This window comes from Nilaparvata lugens, chromosome 7 (genome assembly GCF_014356525.2).
Source record: "Nilaparvata lugens isolate BPH chromosome 7, ASM1435652v1, whole genome shotgun sequence".
Taxonomy (NCBI): Eukaryota; Metazoa; Arthropoda; class Insecta; order Hemiptera; family Delphacidae; genus Nilaparvata; species Nilaparvata lugens.
The window spans coordinates 46,251,438-46,269,992 of NC_052510.1; the positions used below are offsets into that span (position 1 = coordinate 46,251,438).

General features: G+C 33.6%; 1 protein-coding gene across 7 annotated transcripts in view; it reads right to left on the reverse strand.

The window, feature by feature from the left end:
* Positions 1 to 18,555, reverse strand: part of LOC111043821 — a 519,687-nt gene that overhangs the window by 44,314 nt on the left and 456,818 nt on the right. For 6 of the 7 annotated variants that reach the window (XM_039432910.1, XM_039432914.1, XM_039432915.1 and 3 more), the window contains 5 exons: positions 8,523 to 8,636; positions 5,983 to 6,269; positions 3,440 to 3,800; positions 1,882 to 2,016; positions 165 to 416 (listed from right to left, as the gene is read on the reverse strand). In XM_039432910.1, coding sequence (XP_039288844.1) covers positions 165 to 416; positions 1,882 to 2,016; positions 3,440 to 3,800; positions 5,983 to 6,269; positions 8,523 to 8,636 — 1,149 coding nt within the window. The remainder of the gene's footprint in view (positions 1 to 164; positions 417 to 1,881; positions 2,017 to 3,439; positions 3,801 to 5,982; positions 6,270 to 8,522; positions 8,637 to 18,555) is intronic. The other variant, XM_039432913.1, reaches the window with a different exon arrangement.

Below are 18,555 nucleotides of genomic sequence, written 5' to 3' on the forward strand. Positions count from 1 at the left end.
GAAGGCAGTGGTAAGGTTGAGAATCGGCAACGCTGTTCTCCTATCTTTCACCATTGCCATGGACTTCACTATAGGTACATTTACATCTCATGTCTAAGACATTTGAAAGGTGCCTCTAACTAGGTATTTTTTGGCGTACTTGTACATACCGTGGTGCAACTAACCTTAGTATGTTCAGGCGAGTTGGGTACGATGGTGGCTGGAGACGACTTGTCGTTGTAGAAGCTGGTGGAGCCGCCGTCAAGCGCGTCGGACGACTGATGGCAGGTCGCTGTCGCGTTGCTGCTGGTGTTGAATTCGTCGCTCGAGTGTCGCTCAAAATCGTCGTCGCCCGTTGTATACTCGCTGCTCGCGTCGCAACTGTCGCCGACCGCCTGACAAGAAAACGCACTGCCGTCAAAAGCTAATTCCAACGCCTGCGCATGCCAATCAATATAATAGTAAGCGGTGAGCAAACAAACAAAAAAGAAAATTTACAAAAAAAAAAGCAGTGAGTGATAAATGAAAAAATAAAATTTGCAACATAAAGCAGTGAGCAATCAATAGATAAATGAAATTTGCATCAAGAAGCAGTGATAAATCTACATGAAAAAATAAATTTGCAACAAGAAGTGAGGGATCAACAGAAAAAATAAAATTTTCAGCAAAACACAGTGATCAATCGCCAAAAAATTAAATTTGCAATAAAAAGCAGTGATCAATCAACAGAAAAATGAAATTTGGAACATAAAGCAGTGAACAATCAACAGAAAAATTAAATTTGGAACATAAAGCAGTGAGCAATCAACAGAAAAATGAAATTGGCAACATAAAGCAGTGAGCAATCAACAGAAATATGAAATTTGCAACAAAAAGCAGTGATATTTCTTTATACAAATATAGATAAACATGAACCAGTGATCAATCAACAGATCAAATTAAATTTTGCAACAAAACGCAGTGAGTGATCAACAGATGAAATGAAATTGCAACAAAAAAGCAGTGATCAATGTATAGTGAAAAACCGTGAGAGGGAAAAAACTGCAAAAACAGAGAAAAATGTTTTCGTAAACAAAGCAGTGATTGACAAACAGTGAAATAAATGTGTGGGATAATCTATCAATAAAATGAAATGAAATTTTCCAAACCAAAGCAGTATTATATCGATAAAAAGTGGAAGCAAAATTAACAGCAATAAAATGCAAAGAAATTATTCTAGAATGAAATTCGAACAAATATCAGTGATAGGCCTATATCATTAAACAAACATAGATAAACATGAACCTGTGCAGTCATTTGATCAACAGATCAAATGAAATTCGCAACAAAACGAAGTGAGTGATCAACGGATGAAATGAAATTGCAACAAAAAAGCAGTGATCACTGTATAGTGAAAACCGTGAGAGAGGAAAAAATTAAAAACAGAAAAAAATGTTTTCTTAAACAAAGCAGTAATTGAGAAACAGTGAAATAAATTTTTGGAATAATCGATTAATAAAATTAAATGAAATTTGCAGAGCTAAAGCAGTATTATATCGACAAAAAGTGGAAGCAAAATTAACAGCAATAAATGCAAAGAAATGATTGAATATAATAGAAAGACGAATCATATCATTGAATATCATTCTGTAGAGAATGTTTAATATAAAAGTGTATGATTGTCCACAAACCGTGCTACATAACCAAGTTGGTACCATGCATTATCATACAAAGTTCTTCATACATAGATCGTGACAAAATTGAGTCTCATTTATTATCAGTTGACTTATTTATCACTTTTGAACAAATATTGGCATTTTCTGTGAAAAATCTGTTATCTTCAAAATTATTGTAACAACAAAAATGTCTATTTAGTGTGAAAGTGTAGATATAGCCTTGTACATGACAGTATATAGAACATACCTTATCATCAATATCCTGTGCCTGGAGACGTAGCCATTCTTTGACCTTTGAATTCTTACTTTTTGACGAGCCATCAAAACGCAGAGGCTCAAACAAACGACTAGCCTTCCTTGCCGGGGAAGCACAAACGACCTCCTAATAAAAGAACGATACTTTTTATTGGAAAAAGATCAATGTTATCCACTGTTGTGGATTAGCATAGGCATTGATAATATTACATATTTCAGTGACAAGCAATTACGAAAAATAGTGCAAGTATAAATACATGAAATGTCGTAAATCCAAAAAACAATATAAATGGCCTTATAAACAAGTCACTCATACATTGATTTTTCTGTGGTACCGTGATTTGTAATCGATGTAATTTGTAATCAATGTGAAGGTGCATTTTCGTTTGTGCGTAAATTTCCGCAGTCGACGACGACAAGCATTGTTGACATTCATATTGTCCAAATTCCAAGTGTGCTAAAACAGCTCATCAAATAAATTTTCATTATTTGTGTTTATTATTCAAGAATCAAAACATTTCTAATAATCAACATAATGCCATTTAAAATTATAAACTCAACCTCCCCCTTTAAAACATAATTGAACATAATCTTTTAGGTTATTTAGACAAATTGAAATCTACCCAATCTGACATCCTCACCCAGTCGTGGTCAACGATGGCATTTACGCACAAACGAAAACCCAGCTCAAGACAATTTCTCAGGCAACTTATTGTGGAACCTTAGTCCAATAATAGCATTTTTTCAGGCTCACCATACCTACGTCGATATCGGTTTTCAGTCAGCAGGACTGAAGGCTGTTCCCTACGTATGAAGAAGCTTGTTGCTTGGCTCAGTGATAGAATTTTTGTTTTCGAAAATAGGTGAACAGGGCTCTAGAAAGTTTAAGCCACTTTACTTTTAATGGATCTAAATATTAAAAATTACTTTGTAAAACTAATTAAAGACTGAAAATGTTGTAAAGCGAACAACTAAAAGACTTAAGGCTGTGCAAAGGCTAAAAATAAACTCTATACTGGTGATATTTTTCAAAGTTTTTCGATTTGAATCGATTTTCATCGAGCTATCAGAATGAAAAAGTTTTCTCAGGAAAACATTTTTTTCCGATCATTACTTTTTGAGATATGAGCGCTTAAAGTTTAAATTTTTGGAACAGAACATTTTAAATTCAGTAAGAGATAAATCCATGAGATTTAGAGGATAAATATTTTCATGGTATTGTTGGTTGAATAAAACAAAAATCTTTTGAGAATATCAATTTTTGAAAAGGTAATTCATTTTGATCGCTTTGATAGCTTGATGATATACAAATCGAAAAAGTTTAAAAAATATCACCAGTAGAAAGTTTATTCTTAGCCTTTGCACAGCCATAAACCTATTTCGGACTATTTGTAACCTTATCTAAATTTGGGAGAGGAATAGCACAAGGTTACCTTATTTTTTCTCTCCTCATTTCTCTCATCATTTTTATGATGCACTTATTGTATTAAGCAATAAAGAATAAAGAATGCAAGAGTGGAATTTCGTTGATTAGATATCGATTAATTTACCTCACGAACAAGTTCTTCAGCCTTGTTGACAAGCCTTCTTATGGTACGAGGCAGTGTCGTGTTGTGATGAGCGGTGGCCGTCGACCTCTGCGAATCGGACCGAGTGAGCGAAGCGCCTCCCTCGGAAGAGAGGTTGGCACAAGTGTTGGCCTCGGCCTCGTCGCCACAGCGGTATGTCCACTCGTCCTCCTCTGAAGAGGACATCAGGTTGCCGCCCCCAGAGGAGGCGTTGCCGCCCTCCTCAGTCGCCACCTTCTCGTCGCCTTGGAGCATTGCCGCCTCCTTGGCTGCCTCGTGTTCAGAATCGGTGTCCGGGTGTTTGAAGTAGAGCACAGCGCAGTTATTGCCGCGTCGGCCCGATCTGAGATTTAATAAATATATCATTTCTTTTTATGAAACATTTTAGACACATTTTTTCAAAAATTACAGGATGGTAAGAAACGTTCTACTATTGCACAGAGAAGAGTAATGTCTCAATATCTAAGTATTACCATAAATGAAGTAAATACATACTTATTCAATCTGTGGTGTTACTCATAAGCTCTATCTGATCATAATTTAATCTTTGGTGTTACTCATAAGCTCTATCTGATCATAATTTAATCTTTGGTGTTACTCATAAGCTCTATCTGATCATAATTTAATCTTTGGTGTTACTCATAAGCTCTATCTGATCATAATTTAATCTTTGGTGTTACTCATAAGCTCTATCTGATCATAATTTATATTAAAAATAAATATACGTGATTAGAGAGGAGCAATTACAAAAGAATATTGATTCTAAACTTGTGGAATATGTACGTTGACAATAAACGAAAAAATCTACAATTCGAAAAGGATTATATGAATTTCCAAGAATAACCCTTTTACTCGATCACGAAGCAAGGAGACTTGGAATAGGTAAGACAGGAGCATTATAATCTTCTAAGTTTACTATCAATTCGATAATTCTTTAGGTTTCAACAGATTTGTCAAACAACTTATGCATCATCTCATGGAAAAATTCTTCTCAATTATTCAAGTTCCAGATCCAGGCATACATGCAGGCACGTATGAGAACAAGTGTACAAGTACTTTTCTGACAAACGCTTATCGGAAAAAGATATTTATTTATTCATTTGAGATACATATTGAGATATGAAGGATATATTCTAACCGATATCTCATACCAGAAACCCAATAATAGCAGATAGTAGTGGATTAACTTTGACCTCTATCACATCCATCTACATGTAATAGATTGCCAGTATTTCAGGTACACATCAAACGTTCATTCAAGATAGAATTGGTCATACTATAGGCCTATTATTATTTTATAATCAAAGGTGAGTATTATTTCAATGATTCCTTGGGGCATCATACGAACAAAGAACAATCCTATCCACTACCTAGCCGCCCATAATATTCATTCTCCATAATAAACTATACAGGGTTTTTACGAACTCCCTACTAATACTCTAGGGCATTGTTCATGGGTGAAAAATATATCTAAATACCATAATTAAATTGTCCGGAAGTCTTCAGTTACTCACACAGCGGCCATTATGCTTTTCCACTTATTTTTACCCAAATAATGGTTGAACATACAAAATTGAAACTTTGCACAGTCATTTATAACAACTGCATAAAGCTAGAAAAAATTATGATAATTTTTCAAATTCATAAAACAAAATGGCGGCCACTTAAAATTTTGCTTTTTAAATTACTCAGAAACCGTTGGTTTTACAAAAACTTCACAAGAATAACTTTTTTAGTAAATTTTATTGCCTATCGATTGGTACCAAATTTCAAGATTGGACCAATATCAACTGAGATATGGCAGCTTTAGTGGTTGGTGAACCACCTTTAGAGGGTTATTTAACGTTATTTTATTGTTTGAAATGACCTATAATCGCTTACTATTAACATGCAATGCGAATAGAGATTGTTGCATCATTGAGGCGACTCTATCAGCATGCTTTGGTTTGCACTGCAACAAACTTTCAGTGGTCACCTATCACTAAGGCTGCCATATCTCAGTTGATATTAGTCCGATCTCAACAACTCTGTTACCAATCAATAGGCAATTAAATTTACTAAAAAAAGTTATTTTTGTAATTTCATTGTAAAACCAACGGTTTCTGAGTTATTCAAGAAACAAAATTTTGAATGGACGCCATTTTGTTTTATGAATTTGAAAAATTATAATAATTTTTTTGTAGCTTTGTCTAGTTGTTATAAATGACTGTGTTAAGTTTCAATTTCGTATGTTTAACCATTAATTAGAAAAAATAATAAGTGGAAAAAGCAAAATGGCCGCTGTGTGAGTAACTGAAGTCTTCCGGGCAATTTAAATATGATATCTATGTTTTTCACCCAGGAACAATGTCCTAGAGTATTGTTAGGGAGTTCGTAAACACCCTGTATAAAGACCTGTCTATAGAACTCATCTACTTTAAAATCATTTCATTTCATTAAGGTTCACTAATTAATGATAGTGTTTTATCCGTTTGATTATATTCACCCACTGAACAACATAACGATTAACGGATGATAAAACTTACTGGTTGAATCTTGAAGTCTCATCAAGGAATTGTCTCCTCGCCGAGATGTTCTCGAGTGGAACACTCTGCCTGCGGGGCAGCTTGGAGGGTTGCTCAGTCTTTGGCGACTCGTTCGCTGTGTCGTCGTTTTGCGAGTTGCTCGATTTCGGAATCAGTGACATGTCAACCTCGGACATGATTTCCGGGTTGCTGTGGTGTCTGTACTCCATGCTCACCTGGGGTCCGACCATTATCTCATCGGCTGTGTAACAGTCCATCGAAATCATTGTTTCATCGATGACCAAATCCTGAAACAAATATTAATTCATTTATTTACAGGAATGCGATATGAATATGAATTGAATTTCACATTAATTCCAAGTATAGTGGAACCAAGATATAATACATCTCAACGGACAGCTCAAAAATGCACTATTACGAGGTCTGTAATAAATCGGGGTGTAGGCCTACTTTGCCAAGGTTCCACTGTTAGCACTTTTCAAGGGTTTGCTAAAAATTGTACTACAAAGGAAAGTACTATATCGAGGTTCCACTGTAACTTATTTTTACAAACGTATTCCAAAGTTGACATGTGTATGACTATCAGATGAGGTGATTTCAGTGAGTGTCATTATATTACAATGAAATTGACTTTACATTATAGTAAGTTGAATTTTAATATTGAAGTGGAGTATATCATGAAGTATATTGAAGTGAAGTCATAATATATTGTACATTATGACAAGGATTTACATCCAAAAATACCTCCAAATTTAATAGACTGTTCTCTTTCTGTTCTATGATACCAAGCATCTTCAAAGATTGGATTACAGTTCTACAGATTCTAATTTATATGCAATGATTTCATATCAACCAATAAATTTGGATAATCCAAAAATGTCTAGATAATTCATTTGTTATCAAAGACGACAGAACAAATGTTTATGACTCAAAAGTGATCAAGCAGAGCATTTCTTTCAAGTTTTACAAGAAATGTTCGATTACATCAAGAACATGACTTGTAATACGAAACCATCACTTTTTTTAGACCTCCATATCCAATCAAAACCTATCCACACAGATAGAAGGATTAGCCAATGAGTTACAACTCAAAACTATTACCTCCTTTAAGCCTTCATTTCCAATCAAAAAATTTTTGCAGGTAAGTAATTGACCATTTCTTCATCTTTCAAAGAAATATATTATCAGGTCATACCACAATAAATCCGAATGGAACGGTAATTTTGTGGCAGCATTATCAATTTTCATGTTCGTTGGTGCATGGCTAACGACATAACAAATTAGTTTAATCAAAGTAAATGCAGTCCAGTAATTGCTTTCTCGCCTTTATTCTGGTTATTTGTACCTGGCAAGCATGTCAGACCCACAAATTACTGTAATAACGTCTAATGCGCCTTTGTGCGTTGGGAAGTGTAGCATACAATTTGATTTTCCACGGTTTCAAATTATTTCACTTTCAGTTAATGCAAATACTTTCTAATTCGCCATTCAGCAAATCAAGTCTGGTTACTTGAACTGCATGTTGGTCTATTTCATGGACGTGCATAGAATTCAACTGTGACTGGTCAAGTTCTCAATTCACAACTTCAAAACCGAAATTCTAAATAAAATTTGAATTCAGATAGTTGTCTATTACATTTCTTTCAAGTTCATCAAGACATGAACTTATTAAGTATGGATAGAGAGCTTATTTCATTGGATACTCCGCTAACACAGCCAATACCAACCGACCGCATCCTTTCAGCCAAAATTCAAAAGTTTCATTGGATATTACGTTTTGCACTGAAATCGCATACATCATTTACAATGAAAATAATTTTTTTCATTTTTAATTAAATGAAAATATAAGTAATTAAATAAAAACACATATATGTTGTCAAATTCTACACCGTTTTATTCGGTACACGACCATGGCTTCGATAACCACATTGCAGGACGCCCTAGATGCCTGCTAGACAACCCTGAGGGGATAAACCGATGACAACTCTCCGTTCCTAGGATCATGATGAGGATACCAGAAGTAAGTAACTAAGTAAGTAAGGTCACATTTTCAAGTTGACAACTCATACAAGTTGACACACACATACCGAATAAAACTGTGTAGAATTTGACAACATATGTGTGTTTTTTATTATGGAACGGTTCTACAATATTGACAATGACTCAGTCGAAATTTTAAAATATAAGTCATATTTAATAATAATACAATATGTAGCCTACATCATTGTAATAAGAATTCGGAATTAATCAAGGTAAAACTTGATAACCGTTTATCATAAAAATATTTTCTGGATTGTAGTGTAGTGACAGCTCTCTGACTATTGACAAAATTTCAATATTGACTACACACTTAATAAAAATCGCAGATTCTTCACAGTGGTTCTAATAAAATATACCGAGATATATAGAAAATTCTACGAAGATATAATGAATATCTTCTGGATTGTAGTGTGATGACAGGCCTCTGACTATAGACGTGGCTACAATTTCACTACAAATTGCAGATTCTTCAAAGTAAGATTTAAGTGAAGACTACTCACATCACACTGAGGATCGTTGGACCAGGCCAGAGATTGGTCGCTGAGTCGGGCGTGCTTCAATACCGGTTCTTCATCACTTTCAGGACTGTTCAAGAGTTCGTTTTCTTGTGGACTCTGCAATAAAATAATTGAAATAAATATTACAAAAATCATTAACATTTAATAAATACTAATTGACAAATAATATTATAAGTAGTGAGTTCAGAGAGAGAACAGTAATGTATTGGTTGGAAACTTATTATTTGGTATTTCAAATAAGCTGCGTTTACACCAAAGTTATTAACAAAATGTTTATTTCTCCGTCCTTATGGATCCTATTAGATTGAACATAACTTATCATACACATGATGAACATATGTGCTTGTCAAATTCCGTTCAATATAATAGAATCTATAAGGACAGACAAATAAACTTTTTGTTAATAAATTTGGTGTAAACGCAGCTTTACTCCTTTGATAACTTGAAAATCTTCAACAAAGCAATCGCTATTCTACTCTTCTTATTTTAATGAGTAGACATGTATATCACAAAAATACTACAAACCCCTATTACTGACTTCTACTACAAAACCAATTAAACTATCAAACCGAATGTGGGGTTCAACAGATGTAGACAGACCATCAAGGACGCGAACCCTATAGAAAACCAATACCCCACCACTCTTAAGATAACCGGCAAAGTACAAAGCAAACATCCTTCATTTGAATCCACATGCTGCTTATTAGCTATCATAGAAGCGTATAAGGTTACAACAATTTATGTATGAAATTGGAGAGCGGGTCACCTCCCGCTGTAAGACCCCATTACTATTTCCTGCATTTTTTACTAGATGAATGGGATTTAATTCTCAGGGGATAGCACACATCATATTATGGATTACGATTGAGTCTCATGGGAGAATTACAATAACTGGATGTTTTTCAAGATCAACGTTTCTCTACCTGGCAAGAACCCTGATTCATTCATGTTCTACAACACAAATAGAACATGTTATTAAAAAATATAGTTTTGATTTCATTTGTGATTGAACTGTACTCATTTAGAAAGTATTAATTTAATCATTGATAAATAATTTAATCATTATTTCAATTATTCGTATATATATATTTTTTTTCATTTAAAATAATGGTTGACGGTTGATTTTTGTGATTGAACTGTGTTCATTTAGAAAATAAAGAGAAGATTGGGAGGGTTATGTTACATTTATTGAGTGATTAAATACTTGATAAAGCAACATACAACATATGTATATGCATTACTTTAAATTTTGATAAATATAAAATGATTAACTAGAAATTGTTTTCACGTTCATCCCTTATCTATTTAAAAAAAATAATCAAAGTGAACAATTTTACAATACCTAATGGAAAATGTACAGTCAAATGGTAAGATTAATCTGTAGGCTATTTACCTTTCAACTGACCAATAAAGACAGATCAGTGCTAAGCCCGATGTATTGAAATTCCATAAAATATTACAATATTTAGGTTAATTGGAACAAGTATCAAATCAGATACAAATCTCTAAAATTGATACATGAAAGCTAACGTAAATATTGAATTGAATCAGCAAATTTAAGGTTATAATCGTCTATAAATCACATGGTCTTCAGATCTTTTGAAATCAGACTTCACAGCAGTGATTTGTTCATTTCCGAAATACTCTACCATCTTTTTCCGCTATTCGTTTTCTTTTATCAAGGAAAGTGAACATATGAGAAAATCTTCAAATCAATGATATCACAGATTCAATGTTTATCTAGTCCATGATAATATTTTTAATACGGTACAGGTGATTTTGCGTCCAAAATATTCTTTGATCAACTTGTTCAAATTTTTCTATTGATTAACAATCAAAGGATATGAGGAACAAGTAAGCGCATAACATCCACTTTTATTATAAGAACTTAATAAGATATTCAAATCTGAAGTGGAGGTGAGAATCATATTTAATTAAAATAGAAGACGAATTAGGACATGAAAGCGACATATCAGATACTCAAATCATATCATCCACTATCTATCCATGTTATCCACTAGTTTATCTAGCTCTATAACCTCTACCAGCTTCAATACAAACACAGGTAGCGACAGTTGATCGAGATAAATCAGTGATGTGAATGAAGAAAGTAATGTCATCAATGGATAGTAACGATTAAATTCTACCAAACCGGTTGGAGGTGTGAGAATCCTCATCCTCTTCCTGCACAGATGGTCAAGCCGTTTGCACCAATAACCGTTTGCCCCAATAACTCTCCCGAGCGTGGATTTGCTAGCAATTTTCGTCTTCACTACAAATTAATTCAGGTGCTAAGTATCGGTATATAATTATCTTTACTAGAGCGTGAACAACAAATCCACTCTAGTACATCTATGACCATCATAAATGTACATCTATGCATCTGTGACCATGCCCTCGTATATTTATTATGTCCTCGTATAATTTAGCCATGACCGGTAATGGAGAAGCCGCCAATTCTCAAGTTCCATTACTATGTGATCAGTGTTTACAGTTTGATTTTAGCAAGTATCGATTGATTTTCCGCACCAAATAACGTTGATTGGATTTAGATGAACGTCCGGGTTATCTAATTGTCGAGCATTGCGAAGTTAAAATTATTCAGCATACCTGATAGTTATGTCAACACAAGAGTCAATTCAATACTTGAAGCCAATGAACCTAGAATATATTCTAGGTACATTGCTTGTAACATTGATCAGAATAATTGTATCTACACCGATTTGTATAAAGGAGAAAACTAACCTCCAAGAATAAAATTAGAACATCCTCAGTTATAATTCCCGTAAAAAATTTCAAAAGGATAAGAAGGTTGGATGTCCACAGCGATTTTTATAAGGATGTCCACTAACAACAAGACAAGTTTGTTGAACATGTGTGTATACACATCTCTTCGAACGAAAAATATATTCACGCGAAAGGCTACGAACAAAAAACAACCGTTTGACAGCAGCTTCTAAATAAGCAACCAATAACAATAGATAATCCACTGGAAAATTACACATAATGATACAAAAATAATTCAAACTCAAATGGAGCAGCAAATAGATAATAAACAACAAAAGATTGAAGACACAAAAACCTGACCTCGAAAAATTTTGTTCGAAGCATTTCGCCGATGACACAACTTGTCTGTCAAACTTGTGTGTTCACACAGTCATGTTCGACACACTTGTCCTGTCGTGAGTGGCCGGCCTAAGGAAGAAAAGCACCGAGAACAAAATTAAAACAACCCCAGGTATAATAGCTATAAAATTTCAAAAGGATACGATCTTTTTGAATTCAAAAGAAACAGGATCATCTGACCATTTCACTTTCCCATTCAAGTCCTGATTTTCTGACAAAAGAGAAACCTTGAACAGCCCTTCCTTCTCTTTTGCTTCTACAAGATTCTAGATCATTTTTCTTCTCCGTAGATTCTAGACCAAAACAAGAAAGTAGTGATCTGGAAACACCAGACCCTGCGGCAAAACAATGTACCAATACACTCATAGAGGAACCAAGTTAACCACAATAATAATTACAGTTGGTCCGACACATTTCATATCCCGAATGACACAACCAGATGAGAGCGGTGTGGTCCGGCCGCTGCAGTAACTGCCAGATCAAAGTAAAAGATAACGGCCTTCTCAAAACTCGGTCAAACGCCAGGATAGCATATAGGTTTAGTTCAGTTTATGCCTATATAGCCTACTATCCTTGGGTCAGACGCGTACAGAGTCTGAGAATGTGTCAACCGTTACGCAGCTCTTTTAATCTAACGACTCGACATATCACGATCATGCCATACTTCTAATGGGAAAAATAAAAATCAAGTCACCTTGCTCTTCCATTTAGTTACCCGATTAAAGTAGCAAGAAATGAAGGCAACAGCTTCCCATCCCACTAACGGTTACTAACTAACGCAATACTGGAGATTTCATCGCCCAATTTACCTAACCCAATAGTATAAGGAGATTCATAGAGTAAATATACCGTTGAATTGGATTATTTGTCCAATTATACATATGTTATTTGACTCTGGTAGAGTGGTAGAGTGGAGCTGAGCTGTACCAAATTGAAAATGTTACGGTATTTCTTATTAAAAGTGGTGTGGTGAATATGCCCGTATACTCTCGGTTTTTCATTATCATTATTAAGAGAAGGAAACTTACATCAAAAGAAATCATAATTTTTATATCAACATTAATGAACATATTCAAGGACTGAAAATTCTGTGCAGTGAGGAGCTAAAAGATCTATTTCAGACTAACCTTGAATTTGGAAGAGGAATAGCACAAGGTTGCCTTATTTTACCTCTCCCTATTTTGATGATTTACTTATTGTGTAAATAAATGAATGAATGCTACGTTCGAAACAGTCAACCTGGATTCCAAAAGAAATATCCCTAGAAAAATATAATGAAAAAAGTAAAAACTAGTCGTGTTTAATTTTTTTAATATTACAAGGATATTAGTTATTTTCTATAATTAAATATTCAAGTAGCCTTATTAAAATACCCTAGGAAATTACTTCTCCATCTGGTGACTAGAGATCTATATTGAAACACAATTGAGTATATGAAGTATCCTTTATTCGTCTATTTATTTTTTTATATATTCTGTTGTTTCAATACTTTCAGTAGCCCTAAAGTGTGTAATATATTAGGGCTATTTTTTGAAAATAAGAATACTGAAATAATGAGTGAGGAGGCAAAAAATTGTGAAAGTTGGAGTTCATACACAAACAAAACATAAAAATTCAGAATCCAGAGAGAGAAGAAATCTCTCAGGTACTACAAGGAAGTTGAAATGTTTGGGCAATTTCCTGTCAGTTGCATGCAGTGGAGAAGTACAGAGAGCAGTAATTAAAAACGAATTTTTACTTATGAAGCCAGCACTTCATTACCTACAACAGTAACATAAATTAGCCGAAAAAATAATTATCGTTAGTCACGCATGCTTTAATTCATGAATTTATTAGTGATTGTCGATTAGCGACAGTTATATAGAGACCAAATACTTAAAATATATATTTTTATAATTTTTCTCGAATGTGTGTAGAGTTTCAAGAAGTATGGTCAGTATTTTCTATCAAATACCTCATTAGCAAAGCATTATTTATCATTATCAAATTCCAGATTCTTTTATTTAGTAAGAGGCAACTTCCATGAAGAAAATTAATTTGAATTTCAATACTTCAATCAATAATAATAATCTTCCATAGTCCATAAATATGAACTTTGGGTCCTTTTTATTCTACAGAAGATATTATTTATATTGTCTTTTTTCTTTTGGGCTACTCTTCAATATAAATAAAAATATAAATCCAAGTACCCTTTTTAAATAATTTTTAATAATTCAATAATTTTAAAAATAATTTATGTGACTAATATATTTTAAAAAAGTGTATCTAGATTTCTATTTTATTTACTTTTATATTGTCTTTGGTATTACAAAGAAGACTTTTAGCTTTCTTAAATTATGAAAAAACTAATACTTTATGAAATAATTTATTAGCTTGTAAAAATGAAATTAGTTACTACAGAACAGTTCATCCAGCATTATACCCTCATAATATGTAACAAAAATTCACTACTTTTTAACGACTGAAAACGTGACCATAAAACATACCTGTCACATTATTACAAGTATTCGCCTCATCTTTCCAACCAATTATTTTTGGATGTTACTGAAAAATCATTCCCATTCATCACTGACACAGCTCAACTAATGTCCGTAAACATCATTGATGAATTTCAATGGCAACCATTGGCATTGACGGATATTTCAAACTCCAACAGAAAGAGCCAAGAGACTAAGATGATTTATCTAGAGAGTACACTTCAAAAGTTTCGGTGTGGCTTTACTCTTTGGCTTGACGTCACTCTCTGAGGAGGCTGTGGTAGACGTTTTTTCAACTGACTCATTCCTAAAAATAACAGATTCATTCAGGTTGAATCCTTGTAGGAAGACCGCAGATGCTATCGCCCTCTCAAGTCTCTTAATTCTCTAGACTCTTTGTCTTCTTACTAATCCCTTCAAATAGCAATAGAAAAAAGTAATCAAGAGTTGTCACGTTATTCTTTATATTTAAATAACGATTAGCCTCCTGCTTGGCATCAGTCGGTAAAGCATGAGATTTAATATAATTAGGTCGTGGTTTTCTAATAGTATTCAGTCTTAAAAAATCTTGATAGGCCTAGATATGGGCTTCTCCAATAACTCTTGTAATTCAATAAATAATAAATATATATATATAAATGATACTTATACTATAGTGTTGAGGAATAAAAAATAAATTGCACACCATGAAAGTTTCATACATATATTACACAAATAATGCAAAGATCAATCGAGGCAAAAAATATATATAGAGCGATAAAAAATATAATATAAAAAATAGAACAATAATTTTATATCAGCAAAATATCACAGGCTAAACTTTATATTCTAGATTTATGGCACGAATCATTACCATGTGCCTTTATCTTAAAATCATATGCATTCTTTTGCATGTAGCTGCGACATGCACTTGCTAATACTTGTCGACTTGGATAATTCAATCAAAAATATGTGCTCTAAGATCAGCTTGATAAATTAGCCACTAATAATCCAAATATATATATATATTAAAATCTCTAGTATTAGTAGATTTATTTGTATCGAATATATATTTTTATCTCAGGGTGCAAGATTCGGCACCTGACGGAATAGGTAGAGCCATTCATCTAGTGAATTAGAACTATGATAAATTATCGCAAATTGTATTGCAAAAAATTAAATATTATATGCATATGTTTTAATAGCCTAGATTTCGTACTTCTTTGATTAAATAGAAATTTCTAAAATATTGATCTATATATTTTTCTTTCAATTAAATACCTTTAATACTAATTTTTACTTGCGCAAGTATTACTCTTATTAATTTCTCAATTTATAATAACCCTTTCGGCGAGCTAGCTTTGATCATCAGATTAATTCGAAGCACTAGGGCGCCCATCACTAAATTCAAATTTAATCACTCACGTGTCGAAAATCTTCTTGTAAGCCGCCGATGTCGATCCAACTCCATGTGGTCCGGGAATATGGTAGCCGGAATCGTCTCCTCCAAGGGTTATAAATTTAATTAAAATGAAAAATGACTTCTGCTTCACAATAGCATCACGAAGTCTTTTAAGAAATTTAATAATTTACTTTAACTTTAATTTTTACAAAATTATTAATAAGGTACTTCGCTCTAAAATATTTGGGGTCCTCTTATGGTGGCATCTGGCTGGCGAGTGCTGGTTCTTCCTTTTCAAGTTTTACAGATCCTCTTTCCGACTTTCAAATTAGCATAAAATTTAAATATCTTAGTCCTCCGCCATTAAGTTCAAATAGATCTTACAAAAAATACCAAAATATTGCTTAGATTATATGATTAATAATTTCTTTGCATTCGAGCCATATCGATAACATAGATTACACAAATTTTTAACACAAATCTAGTACATTTATATAAATATATATAAATATTTTTGAATTGGCCTACAGTTGCCGCCTATTAACTGCCGTTTTACTATTGGTGCATGCAAATTTTATTCGGTATTCATGCGCCTGGTAACTCTTATTTCCTGAATACATTAAATTATTTTTATTTGGTTTTTTATTTATGCTCTTTGCATGCTAGTTAATATTCTATACATTAATATTAATTCCATGCTACCTAATAATTAGCCACGTGGACAGGTGTTTTTTCACATTGCACACCATCCGATTGCAATAAAGCTCTGCCAAGGGGTTTTGGTCAGATTCTACGTTCTTCGGTTTGATCGATCTCTAGGTCACCGATCCGTGAATACATCTACATAACCTCAATCTTCAAATATTTTATATAATAATCTATTTATGAGCAATAAACTTCCTTCAAATCCTTTTTAGGTTCTTGTACCATTTAGCCAGAACAAGCTGATGCTATCTAATCTTGGTTATTATCTGCTTGGCGATATTAGCCAATTACTTTATTTTTAGACCTATTACTATTTCTGTTAGGGCTTTTTATCTACCCAGATTTAATATGTTACACGCGCCCCTGGGTTTGAATTCAAAATATTTGAGAATCACAATGTTTTTAATGAAAACCCACCCTTCAATACATCGATATACACTATACTTTATTTATAAATTATACTCTCATACTTCTATCACAGTTCGCAGACATATTTGCTGCATCTCCTTTATACCTTTATCAAATACAATAACAAATTCTCCTCCTCAACACACATAAAATATCATAAATATAAACTTCTAAACGTACTCCTCCTGACAACACTTAAAACATAGTAATTTTTAAATTCGCCGCTTGCAGGGCCGCCAACCTAACTACACACATTTCATAATTCTCATAAATGATTCCTTTTAGACAATAATTTCGATTCACAAACTTCTGGGCTTATATCTTATAGTATTTCTTAGGTCTTAATATAAATAATTTTCTATACATCAGGTACAATACTTTCTTTTGCTAATGGCTCTTTGGTTTTGGTAGCTTGTATTCACTTTAAGTCTTTTCAGGTAACAAACGTGGCATAATTAAAAGTAATAAATATAAAAACATATAAATAAATATATCGACATTAATAAATATAATAAATAACAATAATAAATAACTCCTTGGGTACAGTACTTCTTTTTATAAACATATGTTCAACAGACATTACATTCATTTGATTTGGGTGGCTTTGGTCAGCTGGTCGCTGTTCTACATTCATAGTGCTACATGTTACATCAGAATTTGCTATCGACTTTCATAACTAACCTAACTGCTCAATTTTTTCTCTTAAAAAGGTAATTAACAAATTTTAATTTTATTATCCCCGCTTGTGTCCTTTTTTATCTGATGTATATGATTTAATTACATATTTAAAAATTGTTCTTTTCCTTATTGCAGGCTTCTAACGGCTGGAAGGAATTAAAACATTGGATTGTTGCCACGAGGTCCTATACCAATATTAAATTTATTAAGGAAGGTTAGTAATCGGTTTGATAATAATGTTTTCCTTGATTTTCTTATCATATTTATTTCAAATTCTGTGATATGGCTTGTAGAAATGTTGTGATTTACTTGCGTCTTCTTGCATTCTGTTTGTTGACATGATTTAGGCCGGCTAGGTTATCTGCTATCCGTTGGTGAGGCTGTCCTAATTGATATTTTATCTTCATGAATTTAAAGCCCTTGTATCTGGTGTATTCCTTTAAATAATTCCAAGCTTCATTTATGATAATTCCTTTTAATCCATTCTTTTTCCAATCAATCTGTACTCTTAACTCATCCTTCCTTTCATTATTTTCATCTAATATTCTTAATTTCGGCTCATTATAACTCATTAGGCTTATAACAATAAACATTTTTATAATATTAAATTTCCAATCATCAATAATAGATTCTTTTAATAATAACAATATAATATTTTCCATCCTATCTACAACACAGTCGTTTATTAATATCACAGCCATCATAACAAACATTAAACACCATATACAAACATTTATCATCTTTTCAATAGCATAATATCCAGGTACTTTCACTTTCTTAATATTATTTTTTAATTCTTCCAATCTTATTAGCCACCGTTTATCCTTTATTAGTTCCCACAAGTAATCCATTTTATTGTTGCCCATGCACGAATCCATATTTGTCCTTGTAGTAGCTCCGTTTTTATTCCATTTATTACGTCCATTTTGCCGGTCACATAGCTGGTTTGCCCTCTTGAAACGTATGTGCCGCGGATGCATGACGTCGGTGGTCTGTTCTCCAACCTGGTCCCGGTCCGGTATCCTCCTCGGGCGTTTGAACCGTGCATGCGGCTTCCATCGGCGCGCGCGGTTCCTCCGTTTCTTCCGCCTCCGGGCCTTGCGATGCATGTTCTCCCGAATGCCGTCCTCCTCGTCCTGATGTCGGCTGGGTGTCCTCGGGCGCCTCCGTCTCCGGGCCTTACGGTGGTCGCTCCTCTTGTCCTGGATGCCGTCCTCTCGGTCTTCCATGGGGTCCTTGG